This window comes from Vicugna pacos, chromosome 6, assembly GCF_048564905.1.
Source record: "Vicugna pacos chromosome 6, VicPac4, whole genome shotgun sequence".
NCBI classification, from domain to species: domain Eukaryota; kingdom Metazoa; phylum Chordata; class Mammalia; order Artiodactyla; family Camelidae; genus Vicugna; species Vicugna pacos.
Genome location: NC_132992.1, coordinates 91650923 through 91664744, shown reverse-complemented (window position 1 = coordinate 91664744; position 13822 = coordinate 91650923). Strand labels below are relative to the sequence as shown.

Genomic DNA, 13822 nt, shown 5'->3' with positions numbered 1-13822 from the left:
CCCCGGAGGGAGCTTCCAGGCCACACGCAGAGAAGGGAAACCTGAACAGAGCCCAGCAGTGCCTCTGAGTTGGGACACAGAGATCAGAGCATCTGAGGCGATTATAATTCACGGTGTAGAACGTCAGAGAAGAGAGAGCTGCACAGGTAGAAAGCACTTCAGGGGTCTGCAGAGGGTCCTCCTCCAGTCCATACCTGAGTACTGCTCAGTGCTTGAGTGTGAGGAAACTGCTGAGGCTGAGGAAAGAGCGACCAGATGGACGAGGCAGAACAACCCCCTGGGCTTGTACGGGGTAAGAATAGTTCGCCTTCCCACCAGCCAAAGTGGAAAGACTTCTTCACAACAATAGTTGCGTCAGCAGGGTCCTCAGAAGCGCGTTGCCTTCACGATGGGGTCAAATTAGCCCTAGACTAAAGGCTGACCTGGATCTGCTTACAAAGCTTAACAGTAAACTTTGAAAGAATCAAATTGTCTCCAGGTAACGTAACTGCATCTCAGAACAAAGCCAAAAATATTCAAAGAAATATGAAAAACCCTTGCACCTAACAAAGTAAAATTACAATGCCTAGCAGCTAATAAAAATTACCAGGAGTGCAACAAAGGAAGAATACAGGCTCCATAAGAAGAAAAAATGAATCAACAGAAATGAGTCTGGAAGTGACCAGATGACAGAGTGAGAAAATGGACGATAAAATAGGTAAACATGCGAGAAGGCAGGGAAAATCATTAGTGTAAAAATGAAAGGCATAGAATATCCTTTGAAGACACAAGCTGAGCTTCTAGAGTTAAAAAATACAATGTGCAAGATGGAAAAAACACACTAGGTGGGATTTAATGGAAGATCAAACACTTCAAAAGGAAAGATTAGTGAACTGGAAGGCACGGCCATAGACGCTACCCAAAATTAGACACAGAGAAGAAAATGACTGGCGGGAGCAGCAAGCAGAGGAGCGCTGAGCCGCAGGACAGCGTCGAGAGGCCCAGCACACATGTAACTGGAGTCGCAGTGCGGGACAAGGACAGAAGAAGTAATTGAAGAAATAATGGCCAAAAGTTTTCTAATTTGATGAAAAGTATAAATTTGCATATTCAAAAAATCTCAACAAACCCCGAGCAGGGATCAAAACAAAACAAAATCTCATCATACCCCAAGCAGGTGAAAAAAACTGCACCATGCCATGCCATCGTGAAATTGCTGAAAACCCATAAAAGCAGAATCAAAAGACAAATTATGCACAGAGAAACAAACACAAGAGCAACAGCAGACCTCTCGCTGGAAACCATCCAAGCCCAAAAGGAAATGGGGCAGCAGTTTATTGTAAGAAAAAAGGCTGACCACCTTAAAGTTGATGCCTAGTGAAAATATCTTTCAAGCGTGGAGGTAAAATAAAGACTTCTTCAAGCTCAAATTCAAGGGAACTCATCACCAGCAGAACAGCTTGAAATGTTAAAGGGAGTCCTTTTAGCAGGAGGAATGTGACAGCACAAGGAATCCTTGATACATGAAGGAATGAGGAGCCCTGCAAACGTGGCTATGTAGGTAAATGTAAATGGCTGGTTTTCTTATTTTTAAAAATCTCTGTACTACTTTACTGTTCAATGAGAAAAAATGATGAATTTGGATTTTATCACATACGCAGAAATAAACGTTTGACAAAATAACCTGAAGTCTAGAATGGGGAGAAATGGAAGTGTACTGCATTCAAGTCTTTATATTATTCATAAAGTAACATAATATTATTTGAAGGTAGAATGTGGTAAGTGAAAGATGTAAGCTTTAAATCACTAAACAACAACAACACACACACACAATCAAAGAAGTACGGCTGTTAAGCCAACAAAAGGATGAAATGGAATAATAAATATCACTCAATTAATCAAAAAAGGAGGCAGGAAAATAGGAAAAGGAAACTAAGATCAAAGAGGCCAAACGGAAAATAAGTATTAAAACAATCCATTTAAACCTAGTTATCCTCATAACCACACTAAATCCAGATTGTCTAAACTCGCCAATTAAAAAGCAGAGATTATCAGATAGGATGAACAAGCTACACTCAATTATGCAGTGTCTGTGAGAAACCCACTCTAAGTGTAACAGATTAACAGCAAAATGTATAGAAAAAGACGTGCTGTGCTAACACTATTCAAAAGAAAGCTGAAGTGGCTATGCTAATAACATACAAAGTAGATTGAAGCATAAAGAATGTTACCAGGAATAAAGAGGATAGTTTCATAAAGATAAAGACTTTAATTCCTCAAGAGTTCATCTTGAGGACAGTCTTAGCAATCTTAATGTTTATGTACCTGATAACAACACTTCAAGATGCGTGATGCAGAAGCTGATAGCCCTGCAAAGAGAAATAAACAAATCCATTGTATTCCTGTGTATTAGCAACAAACAATCGGCCAGGAAAGAGTTCTTAATGCAATAAATACAAATTACTTTTAACAATTGATAAAGTGGACTTTATCAAATTTTAAAGCTTTACTCTTCAAAAGACTCTTAAGAACATGAAAAGGCAAGCAAAATGCTGGTAAAGCAGGTATCTGACAAAGACCTCGTGTCCAGAACATGAGAGCGTTTACAACTGCATAATAACACAAACAACCCAACTAAGAAATAAGTAAAAGATTTTAACAGACACATCACTAAAACTGATTCTTAGTATCATCAGTCACTCGAAAAATGAAATTTAAAACCTCAGTGAGATATCACCACACACCCACACAAATGGCTAAAATGTGAAAGACTGACCAGACCAAATACTGACAAGGATGTGGAGCAGCTGAATCTTCCTTACCACCCGGGCCCCTAGGTTACATCTGGACCATTTTATCCTCTTACCCATTGCTGCGTGCTGAGAAAATACAAACTGAAATCGTTTCCTGAACAAAAACGTATCATGGTACCTAAGTTACACACCATGTTCAAAAGATTATTGGGAATTTAGAGACAGCTATTCTCAATAGCCCTGGATTCCACTGTACATAAAAATAGATTTAAAAAAAACCGATTTTCTTCTGTATCACACAGGGAACTATATTCAATATCTTGTAATAAGTTTTAATGAAAAAGAATATGAAAACAAGAGGGTGGAAAGGGATAAATTTGGGATTTTGAGATTTACAAATGTTAGCTACTATATATAGAAAAATAAATTTTAAAAAAAGTTTCTGCTGTATAGCTCAGGGAACTATGTTCAACATCCTGTAACAATCTTTCATGGAAAAAGTGAAAACGAATATATGTGTGTGTATGCATGCCTGGGACGTTGTGCTGCACACCAGAAACTGACACATTGTAACTGACTACACTTCAATTTAAAAAAATATATAGCCCTGGATTCCAAGCCAAAGGAACTCGTAATCCTCTGCCCCATCAAATGTGGCAAGTTTGTTCTCTCTGCCTTACTTTACACACATGGGAGAGTGTGCATATCAGATAACTGCTTTTCTTCATTAAGGTTATTGTGAAGATCAAATATCAGTTTCTTTATTGTACAGTGAGGGGATTAAACTAGTGTTTTAGTTCAGATATTACTACAAAGACTGTGACAGATACGTCTCAAACTTTCAGTGGCTCAATTCAAGAAACTATTTGTCTTTTTACCTTGCTGGAGTGACTGTGATGTGGTTCTTTCATACTTGGCTGGTGAGAATGTAAAATGGTGCAGCCAAAAAGTAAAATAAAATAAGTAAAACTAAAAATTAAAAAATATAAAATAAAATGGTCCAGCCACTTTGAAATACAGTTTGGCAGTTTCTTAACAAGTTAGAGGTACACCTACCATATGATCAAGCTATTCCACTCTGAGGTATTTACCCAAGAGAAATTAAAGCAATATGTCTACACACAGACTTGGACACAAATGTTCACAGCAGCTTTGCTTATCATAGCCAAAAAGAGGAAAAACCCAACTGTCCATTAATCGGGGAAAGGATAAACAAATGATAGCACATTCACACAGCGGGCTAGGACTCGACGATAAAAAGGAATGAACTGTTGATACCCCCAGCAACATGGGCGAATCTCAAAGTCATTATGCGAGTGGAAGAGGCCAGAACTCCCCAGCCCCCCAAAAAAGAGAGAGAGAGAGAATACACACTGTATAACTTCGCTGATACAAAACTCCAGAAAGTGCAGGCTAACCTATGATGGTAGAGAGCCAATCAGGGGTTGCCTGGGGACAGGGGTGAAGTGATGGATGGCTTGCAGAGAGGCATCAGGAAATGTTTGCCATTGATGGAAATGTTCACTATCTTGATTGTGGTGATGGTTTCCTGACATACATGTCGAAACTTATCAAATTGTGCAGTTTTAATGCGAGCAGTTCATTTTAAGTCAATTGTGCTTCAATAAAGCTGTAAGAAAACAAAAACAACAACAAAAAATCCCTTTTAACAACTTTTTCCACACAATTCCCCAGGACTTAGTCACATGGCCTTCTGGCTTCAGGGTGGCTGGAAAAGGCGGTCCGTGGGCTGGGCCTGCCTCCACCCCCAGAGCAAGGTTCTGTTGGGGAGGGAGGGAGCAGCTCAGGTGGAGACACGGGTCACAAGTGCGGCCTCAGGGTTAACACTCCCTGGGGACTGAGGACAGGGCCACAGGGGTGGGCAGAAGAGGCTCTGGGCGCCCCTGCCCTCCTGCTGAGCAAGGACTAGATTTGAACTTGCTTCATTCGTTTGCAGCTCCTTGCTCCCGGACCCAGCTCCCTGGAGTAACTATGCCCACGGCTCCTCCTCGGCGTGCCGGCGTGCCCAGGGCTGGGCTAGGGCCTCCTCAGACCGTTTCATATCTTTAACCTTCACAACATCTTTGCAGAGAAGGGGTCAGGAGGCCATCTCACAGACAGAAAAACAAAGGCTCAGGCCGCAAATGGCCTTTCTCAGAGTAAGGATGAGGCCAAGCTGAGATCTGACTGAAGACCTGGTTGACTCCTGACCCACCATACTCCCTGGGGCACGTGTTTGGCCAGAGTGATGCTGGCAATGTCATCCTGATGGCCTGGAGGCCTGACCCCAGAGCGGGCGGGGAGGCTGCCCTGAGGAGGACCAGGATCCAGGACTGGGTTCTGAAGAGGCAGCTCCACCAGTAAAAGTCCCCAGGCTCCTGGCAGAATCTTGGAACAGGCCAGCATGACCGCCCTGCACAAGCTCAAATGCCCCCACAGGTGACCCCGCCCCCTCCACTTGATTCCTTCTCTCGCTGAAGCCCCCACTACGTCTCAGGCTCACTTTTTGCCTTAAGTCGTCAAAAGTTCTTTATCCAGCCTCGGGTGACCAACTTACCTCAGTTTGCCCAGGATTGTCCCATTTTAAAGCTGAAAATGTCCAGGGAACCCCTTCAGTCCTGGGCAAATTAGGTTGGTTGCCCTGCCTGTGCCCAGCCTGCCCCAGTCACTGGCCCCACTGGCCCCAGAGGGCACGCTGGGCTTCCCCTGACCACCCCAGCACTCTCAGACGGAAGGAGCTGGTTGTGCCTTCCCGGAATCTGAGCACCTGGAGGTGAATGCTCAGTCCTGGCCCCTTCTGCACAGGGACTGTCCCCATTGCTTTACTGCCCTCACCCTCCCACCGCGTGGCTGGTCCTGTTTGTGGACAAGAGGCCATTGGCTACGGAGAAGAGCTCGGATTTTGTAGCAGACAAGCCTCAGCCCCTTCCATTCACCTAATCCTCCGGGCCTCGGTTCCCCCTCTAGGAGGGGTTGTGACTCCCTTCCTTGCAGGGCTGCCATTGGATCAGCGATAATGTGCAGAGGATGCATGTGGCGGCAGGCCTGTGTGCTTTTCTTTTTGGCCCCTTGCTTTTGATGCCTGAAGCCCAGAGTGAGTCCACTGCCCTAGTCTGGGGGTTGCCAGGTCAGAGCCGAGAAAGAGGAGCTGGAGATGCTCAGGGGCCCGGAAGAGCTCCGACCGCCCCACCTGGGGCCAGGCTGCTCCCGCCTCCGCCTCCAGTCTCGGCCGGAGCAGGTGTTTCTGCTGCTGCGTGACTTTGAGGCTCGCTGCAGCTACTGTTTCGACCAGCCTCTAGATCTCTTGCAGGCACAGAACCAGCTGGAACATAGAAAAGTCAGAAGAAATAATTTTCCTGCCCAGTGGAGTGGGGAAAATTGGTGGCCACCTCTGTCGCCCAGTTTCAAAAGGGCAGCTCGCTCAGGTTCCTGCGGCCTTGGCTGCCCCATCCCACCTCACGTCTGCAAAGCTCTGCGCCTGGCACAGAGGGGTGCACCCCAGCATCCGGTGTCCCAGCCAGGTCTTTGATCCCTTCACCGAGGGCTGCAAAATTCTCTGTCCCTGGGCCCACAGTCATGGAGAAGGCAGGTGGGTGGCAGGCCCCCATTCTGCAGGTGAGGAGACAGCTCAGAGAGGAGACTGTCTCGCCTGGGAATCCCAGGCAGATAGGATCAGAACCGGGGTCTACTGGTGCCCAGGCCAGAGGCCTAACCAGTAACCATCCGGGGGACCTGCAGGTTACCCATACCTTGACTGTCACTGTCCTAGGAGCCACATGGGCACACCCAAGAGGGACCACCATCTGGTTGGAGAAGGGAGTTTAGAGCCATTGAAGGATGAAATGGTGAAATGGTGTCCTGGGGGCCAGGAAGTGGCAGTCTGGACAGAGGTGGCACCATGTAGACCCCACCCCACACCCTGGCCCCCCTCTCACCATTCCAGAGTCTCAGAATACATGACCCTTTATTTTATTGGAGTATTGCCTCTTGTTCTGAGCTGGAACAAGAGAAAAAGAAGCTGAGTGGGCCTGCCTGAGGGTGGACAGGGGCAGAGGGCAGTCTGGAAAGGACATAAGGGGGCAGATGGGCCTCTGCATGTCAGGAGTTTAAGCCACATCAGAGACTCAGGGAAGCCCTGGAAGGCCTTGAGTGCCGGAGGGGACGTGTCAGGCAGTAAGGAGCCATTGCAGGTTCTTGAACAATAGAGGGACAGAGTGAAAAGGCTGTTGGAGTCTCTGCCCAGAATAGATGTAAGGCAGGTTTCACAGACAGGGAGCAATTAGGAAGCTATAGGAGCTCCCTGGAGGGGGATGGGAGCTTCTGGGATGGGAAAGGTGGGTGTGGGGACCTGCCTAGCTCCAGGCATCCTCAGCGTCCACTCTTTTGGACTAGGATATCAACTCAGTACTGCTTTCCTTCCACCATCAGACATGCCATTAAGCATAGTGCCAGACGAGCACAACAGGAATTGGCAGTTAGCCTCGAGGCAGCCTGGCTTGTGGCCATCCCTGACCTCAGGCTCTGCTTCTTGGTCTGTTCCCACCTCTTAAGTCTCTTAGGGGCTGGGCTCCATCTCCTTGCTCCAGTGCCCTGACCCCTTCTCCTGGATCCTTCTATGACCCGTTTGGCAAGCCTTCCCCAGGCCTGGAGTCCTGCCCAGGCTGACCCTCAGGCTGTCATTGTCCGGAAGCCACATACACCTGTTGGGGTGGGGGGGTGGGGCAGGTAAGTCCTCCAGCATCACTGGCAGGGGAGCTGATCTATGAGCTCTAGCTCCCTGGGGCACAGCTGGTCTGAGTGCCAGGGGTCTCCAGGGACCCTGCCTGCCCTGCCCCCCATCACACTGGGCTTCAGTCCTCTGGCATTCCCATGGTCACTCATTCATACACTCAGCTAATGTCTGGCCCCACCTTCAGCTGCCTCAGTTTCAGCTGTTGGGTCCCTTCAGTTTTGGGGGAGGCACCTGGAACCTGGACCAGCCCTTCCTGCTGTGGCAGAGAAGAAAAGCTGTGGACAGTGACACCCACTGAGGTCAGGGCAGAGCTTAGGAAAGCACACAGAAACCGAGCCATTAGGGATCAGGAAGGGCTTCCTGAAAGAGGAGATACCTCGGTGGAGACTAGAAGGCTTCACTGGAGTCCACAAGATAGCAAGGCTAGGAAAGCTGCTCCAAGCTCAGAAGCAACAAGTGCAAATGTCCCCTGGGTGTCCCTCGATGGGGCTGTCCCCTTCTCATGGGACAGGCAGGCTGCCTGGAGGGGAACAGCTCAGCAGAGACCATCGAGAAAGCATCTCAGCATTCTGCCTCCCAGCGAGCACTGGTGTGGAACTTAGAGGGCAAATGTGTGTTGTGGAGAAGGACCAGGAAAAATGACCAGGAGAAAGTCAGAGGGTCCCAGAGCCAGGGCTCTCCAAACACCCCACCTGGGGCAGGGAAGCTTAGCCCTGTTCTTGGGGGGAAACTAAAGTCAAATTGCAGCTCAGAATTTTCTGGGTGACTGTCCAACCATGGAGATTTCTTTGGAGGAAGGGAGGGAATTTTCCATCACCTGAGGTGTACAAGCAGGAGCCAGCCACCCCCTTTAGCACCGTGTGTGGATTCTGCTATAAGCAACACTGGGCCTCAGCAGTGAGTGGGGAAGGGAGGAGACTGGCCCAGGTGGTGGGTAGCCAGCTTGTGGTAATCTGGGAAGGCTTCCAAGAGGAGGCAACATTGGGAGCTGAGATAAGGAGTTTTCCAGGTGGACACCCTATGGAAAGCATCCCGGGGTAAGAGGACACCATGTGCAAAGGCCTAGAAACAGTATGGTATGGACACTGACAATGGGGCCAGAAGCCCAGAAGCCCCTCCCTCCGCCGGTGCCTGGAAGCTTCTACTTCCAGCAGGGCTGTTCTCGTTTTTCTCTACGTGACCTGCTTGTCTGTTTATGCACAGTAAGTATACTTACATATTTTCTTTTGATAAATATTTGGTAGAAATATTTTCCCCTCCTAACAGATTTTGAGCCCAAGTCATAGCACCCAGCCCATCCCCATCTGGTAGAGCAGCCCTGCAGGAGGCAGAGTCCTGGAGAGGCTGCTGCCCTTCCCACAGGGATGGCACAGGGCGGGGCCACAGCAGGGAGGGAGGGAGACCCAAAGGGAGCACTGGGCCCGAGGCCAGAGGACCTGTGGGCAGGTGGGATGGAGCCCTGTGAGGCAGGCCCAGGACCATGGAGGACAAGGGGGCTCAGGGCTCTATTTGGAGCCTTTACTACATGGTGTTGACTCCCCAATTTCCCTACTAGTGAACTGGGGACCATTTTGTTCTTTCATTTCTGTCTTTGGTTGCCCCCAAAAGCAATGCTGAGTCCTCAATTTTTAAGACAGTGCTTTTAGGAGAAACAAGTGAGGGACTGGAGGCAGTGGTGTGGGGGAGGCTGGCCCTGCAGAGGGCGCTTCCCCTGATCCTGCAGGGGAGACTGGAGGGTGAGTCCCAGCGTCTGTAGGGGTGTGGCGGGAACTCACCTCTCAGCTGCCCCAAGGGCCGGAGCTTACATTCTAAGAACCTTCTCCATCCTAACCTGAAGGAGGCGGTAGGGAAGGGAAGGCTGAAATCTGGCCAGACCGGCCAACTCTGGAGCCAGAGGAGATGGGAGGGTCTGGACTCCTACACCAGGTGTCTTCAAGAACCTCACTCTCAGTGACCTCTGACCTGCTATCATCCCTCATCTATTCAACCACCACAACCAGAACCCGGCTGTCAAACAGCCTCCTCCAATCCTTCCTCCCTCCATCATTCCATTCATTTGTTCATTGTCCTCCCCAACGCCCCTGCCCTCATCTCCAAGCACATACCCCAGCTGGGGAGATCAAGTAAACGCACATAAACAAGTAAACCGGGTAACATCAGGGAGTAGTAAGAGCCACAGGAAATGTAATTGAGAGATGGGGGTGGGGATTGTGGCCAGGGTGGTCCACAAAAGCCCAATTGAGGGCAAGAGGCCAGGGGACAAGGAGCCTACACAGCCCCAGGGCACGGTCTCCGAGCCCTGCTACTTTTATCCCTTCTTCCCACTCTCAACTGAAACTCCACCCCCTCCAGGAAGCCTGCCTGGATACCACTGGGGTTCCAGGCTCCGGCTGCACTGGCTATAGAGTCCCTTCTGGACCAGCCCATCTTGCAACAATCTTTAGGTTGCATTATCTGGACCTTCTCTTCAGAGATGCCTACAGGTGGGTCCTAAGGTGAGATTTGACTGTGGGTGAACACCTCACCAGAATGACCAGGTGTTCAACCCCAGCTTAGCCCCTATTTAAGTGGCCTTAGAAAAGGGACTTTGCCTCTCTGAGCCTCAGTTTCCCCATCTGCCAAAGGGGGCTAGTGTCACCCACTATAAGGTCATTATGGGGTCATCTGAGACCCCCAGCCAATTCCAGCTTCCTCCCCTCCTTCCTGGGGTGGGGGGAAGAGAGGGCTTGCTGGGTGGGGATTAGGTGTGCAGCCTGGGGGAAGGGCTCTCCTGGGACCTTCCCAAGCAGGCCCCAAGCTCAAGTGTGCAGGCCGCCTGAGCTAGGCATGGGCACCCCTCACCCCCGCCCCCACCCCTCCCCTACCTCCCCAGCCATCTGGAGCGTTGGCAGCGGCAGAGCCAGGGCCGGTGGCGAATGTTCTGGCACCATCTGAGCAGGACCAGTGTCTGGGCAGGAAATGTGGGCAGAGTCCTGCATGTACATTCCATCCACATCCTGACATTACTGTTGTCCCTCCAGGGTCTGGGGATGGCAGGGACATTAGGGCTGGCAGGCAGGGGGTTGGGGCCTTGCCCCTTCTCCTGGACTGCCTCGACTCCTACATGTGACCTGTACGGTGTCACAACCCAAAAGTGCAGGAGCGGAGGCCGTGGAGCCTGCCTGACCATATGATGGGGAGTCAAAGTCCCAGGTGGGCCTAAAACAGCCCTGTGGGGTGGATTCAAAGAGCCCCTACCCTGAACAGCCACCTCTCACTTTGTCTGACCTTAGCTCTGTGTGCCCGGAGGCAGAAGGTTGTCCCCTGATGCTCACCCACCCCTGGAACTTGGAAACTTCCCTGCACCTCTCCTTCTCCATTTGTTACCCAACAATGTCACCAAAGGAGGCGAGGAGAAAGAGGACTTTGTCTCAACACTAAATGGCTCCAGTCAGCTGCTGGCTCTCTTTTCCTGTCTCTTTTTTATTGTTTTTCTCACTTGCCTTCTCTTTCAATGCCTTTTCAAGGCACTGTCCTGGGCCTGAATGTAGCATCCTACTTCCCTGATTGAATGAGCGTGAATAGAAACTGCAAAGTATATAACAAATAAAATATAAGATGGATGGTGGTGATGGTGGCACAACAATGCGAAGGTCCTTAATGCCGCTGAGCTGCACGCTTACAAATGGTTAAAGTACATTCTGTGTTGTAGATATCTTACCACAATAAACGAAGTCAAAAAATAGATCAAGTATCCATTGTCATCCTCTTGTAATTTGCCTTGTGCTTGGGAATAATGTAGACACGTGTGAATGGTGAGCTCACAGTTCCCAAGGGAGGACAGAGTCAAGTGCATGTGTTTTGTGACTTCTCTTTCCACCCACCAGGACCCTTTATAGCCCCCTTGTGTTTTTTCTAGGGTTCATATGCTGGCTGCTGCTGGGCTGGCTGTGCTGGCTGACTTGTCCAGCTGCCGTGAGGGAGCTCAGATGCCCTCAGGACTGAGGCTGGTTCTTGAGTTGGAACACCAGGATCACCTTGCCCAGGGCCTCAGGGAGGAAAGGCCATGGTTCACCCATCACCCTTTCTCAAGAACCACGACTGGGCCAGCCTTGGGCTTTACTGGGACTGGGAGTGGGCTGCTCCAGATGGAGGTTCCAGAGCAACACTGATTCATCCAGAGGCCACCTCCCCTTTCTGAGAGCTGGGGAAGGGTAGAGCCCCTCCTCCATCACTTGGCTACCCTGGCCCAGGTGTGCTGGGTAAGGCAGAGAGGGAAAGTGGAGGCAGGCACCTGTGGTGATGGAGGAGGTTACCACCGACTGGGGGAAAGGGCAAGAAAAGGGAGAGGGGTAACTTAGTGGGTCATGCCCTTTGCCCCAAAGTTTCTACATCTGTAAAGTGTGAATTCTGGGAGGGCAGGAACTTGGCTTCCTTCGCTGAGGAATCCCCAGGGCCTAGAGCAGGGCTGGTATCCAGTAGGTGACCAATAAATGTCGAGGGGTTGAATGAATGAATGAATGTTTGAATAGGTCGGACCAGTGGGTACCGAAGGCCTCCTGGCCACAAGGACCCATTCATCCCTTCACTCAACGTTCTCTTCGTGCATTCATTCCTCATTCATTCGTTCCTCCGGCACGCACCGCACTCATTCATTCATGTGCTCCGCCATTCATGCTCACACCGGTTCATTCACTCCCTGCCCCGCCGTCATTCCCTCTCCGGCTCCCCGGCCCACGTGGACCCCGCGTCCCGGGTCCGGCCCCGCGCCCCCCGAGTGCGCCCGGGCTGGGCGCTGCGGGGGGAGCCGCTGAATCAGCCGCGGCTGCGCGGGGCCGGGGCTGGCGGGGAGCCGGGCTGGGGGCGGGGGGCGGGCGCTCCCTGCGGGAAGCCGGGCGGGGTGGGGGAGCCCCGGCCGCGCCGGCTCCGGGCGCGCTCGGCCTCGGCGGGGAGGGCCCGGGCCGGGGGCGGCGGCGGCGGCGGCGGCGGCGGGACCGGAGCGCGGCGTTTGCGGCGGCGGCGGCGTTTGCGGCGGCGGCGGCGAGCGGCGCGGCTGCCCCGGGGCCATGTGGACGGGCGGCCGGCGGCCGGGCCGGCTCCGGCGGGCGGTGAGTACCTGCGAGCCGGGAGGGCAGGGCGCGCGGAGGCGGGGCGGGCGCCACCCACGCCGCGGGGCGGTCTCCGCACGGCGCCGGAGGCGACTAGCGTCCCCCCTCCCGCGAGGGGGGCGACGGTCCAGCCTCTCCTCCCCGCCCGCGGCGCCCCCTCCGGTGCCGGTGCGCCAGGGCCCCGCCAGGAGCGCTCCGCTGGCCGCCGGGGGCTGCCGGGCAGTCCCGGGAGCCGGGCACTCGCGGGGCGGGGCGGGGACTCGGCCTCGGCGCGCCGCCCTGCCCCCCGCGCGGCCAACCCGAGCATCGGGGTCGGAGTTGCGGGGTCCTCGCCACCTCCAGCACGCGCGAGAGGGAGGGTGGGACGAGGGGGCCAGGGCGAGGCCCGAGGATCTGGGACCCGCCGCCGTCCCGGGCAGGTGGCCAGGGTGCAGGCAGGCAGGCCCCCTCCTGCCTATGGCAGGGCTCGGTGAGGCCGCCAGCCCGCCCGGGAAAGGTCGAGGAGCCGGAAGGAGGCTGGACCAGGGGCTGATCACTGAGCGTTTGCAGCGCGTGGGCTTGCGACACCGTCCCTCTCGTTCAGTACCTGCACGGCAGGTACTCTCATTCTCCTCAGAAGCGAGGAAACTGAGGCTCAGGGAGGGGAGGTTCACCCAGCGCCGCTCAACTGAAGCTTCCACCCTCCCTGAACCCCAGCGCTGTTGGATGAGAACGCTACCCTAGCGTTTCCGCTTCCTGCCTGGTTTAGAGGTGTTTCCTTCCTCGCCTGGGCCCCACCCCATCCCCAGTGTGGTTCCTCTGGGGTAGAAACAGTGTGGGCGACATCCTGGAGTCTCCCGGCCCAGCGGGACAGGAGCAGAGTAGGCACCCAGGAGTGAGTGGGGGTGGCCGAGCGAGCTGTGCCTGTAAAGGTGGAGCCCTGGGTGGCCAAGGTCAGCTGCAGACCGCAAGCCAGCCAAGGGTCAAGGCCTTGGGGCCCCTGGCAGGCAGGGCAGAGGAGGCAGGTCTCCACGGGCCTGGCTTCTATGGAGCTTCCAGTGCCCTAGATCCCTGGGGCCGTGGACAGGTGTTTGCCCTTCACTGAGCTCGTTACCCCACCACTGCCTGCATGAGAGCCCTTCCCACTCCCTGTGCCAGTGAGGACTGTGAAAGAAGCCCCTTGCACACTGTGTGCCATCCCCGCCAGGCCGGCCATGCCACTGCTGGCTGGGGCAAGTGGCCGATGGAGGCGGCTCTGCTTGGCGTCTGTGACACACAGGGCGGGGAGGCAG

The 13822-nt window shown here is 52.8% G+C and overlaps 1 protein-coding gene across 3 annotated transcripts in view; it reads left to right on the top strand.

Moving 5' to 3' along the window:
• The first annotated feature begins 12377 nt into the window (after nucleotides 1–12377).
• The window catches only part of BEGAIN (brain enriched guanylate kinase associated), a 46429-nt gene continuing 44984 nt past the window's right edge, over nucleotides 12378–13822 (top strand). For 2 of the 3 annotated variants that reach the window (XM_072963716.1, XM_072963714.1), the window contains exon 1: nucleotides 12378–12551. In XM_072963716.1, coding sequence (XP_072819817.1) covers nucleotides 12510–12551 — 42 coding nt within the window. In that variant the 5' untranslated portion in view covers nucleotides 12378–12509. The remainder of the gene's footprint in view (nucleotides 12552–13822) is intronic. The other variant, XM_072963713.1, reaches the window with a different exon arrangement.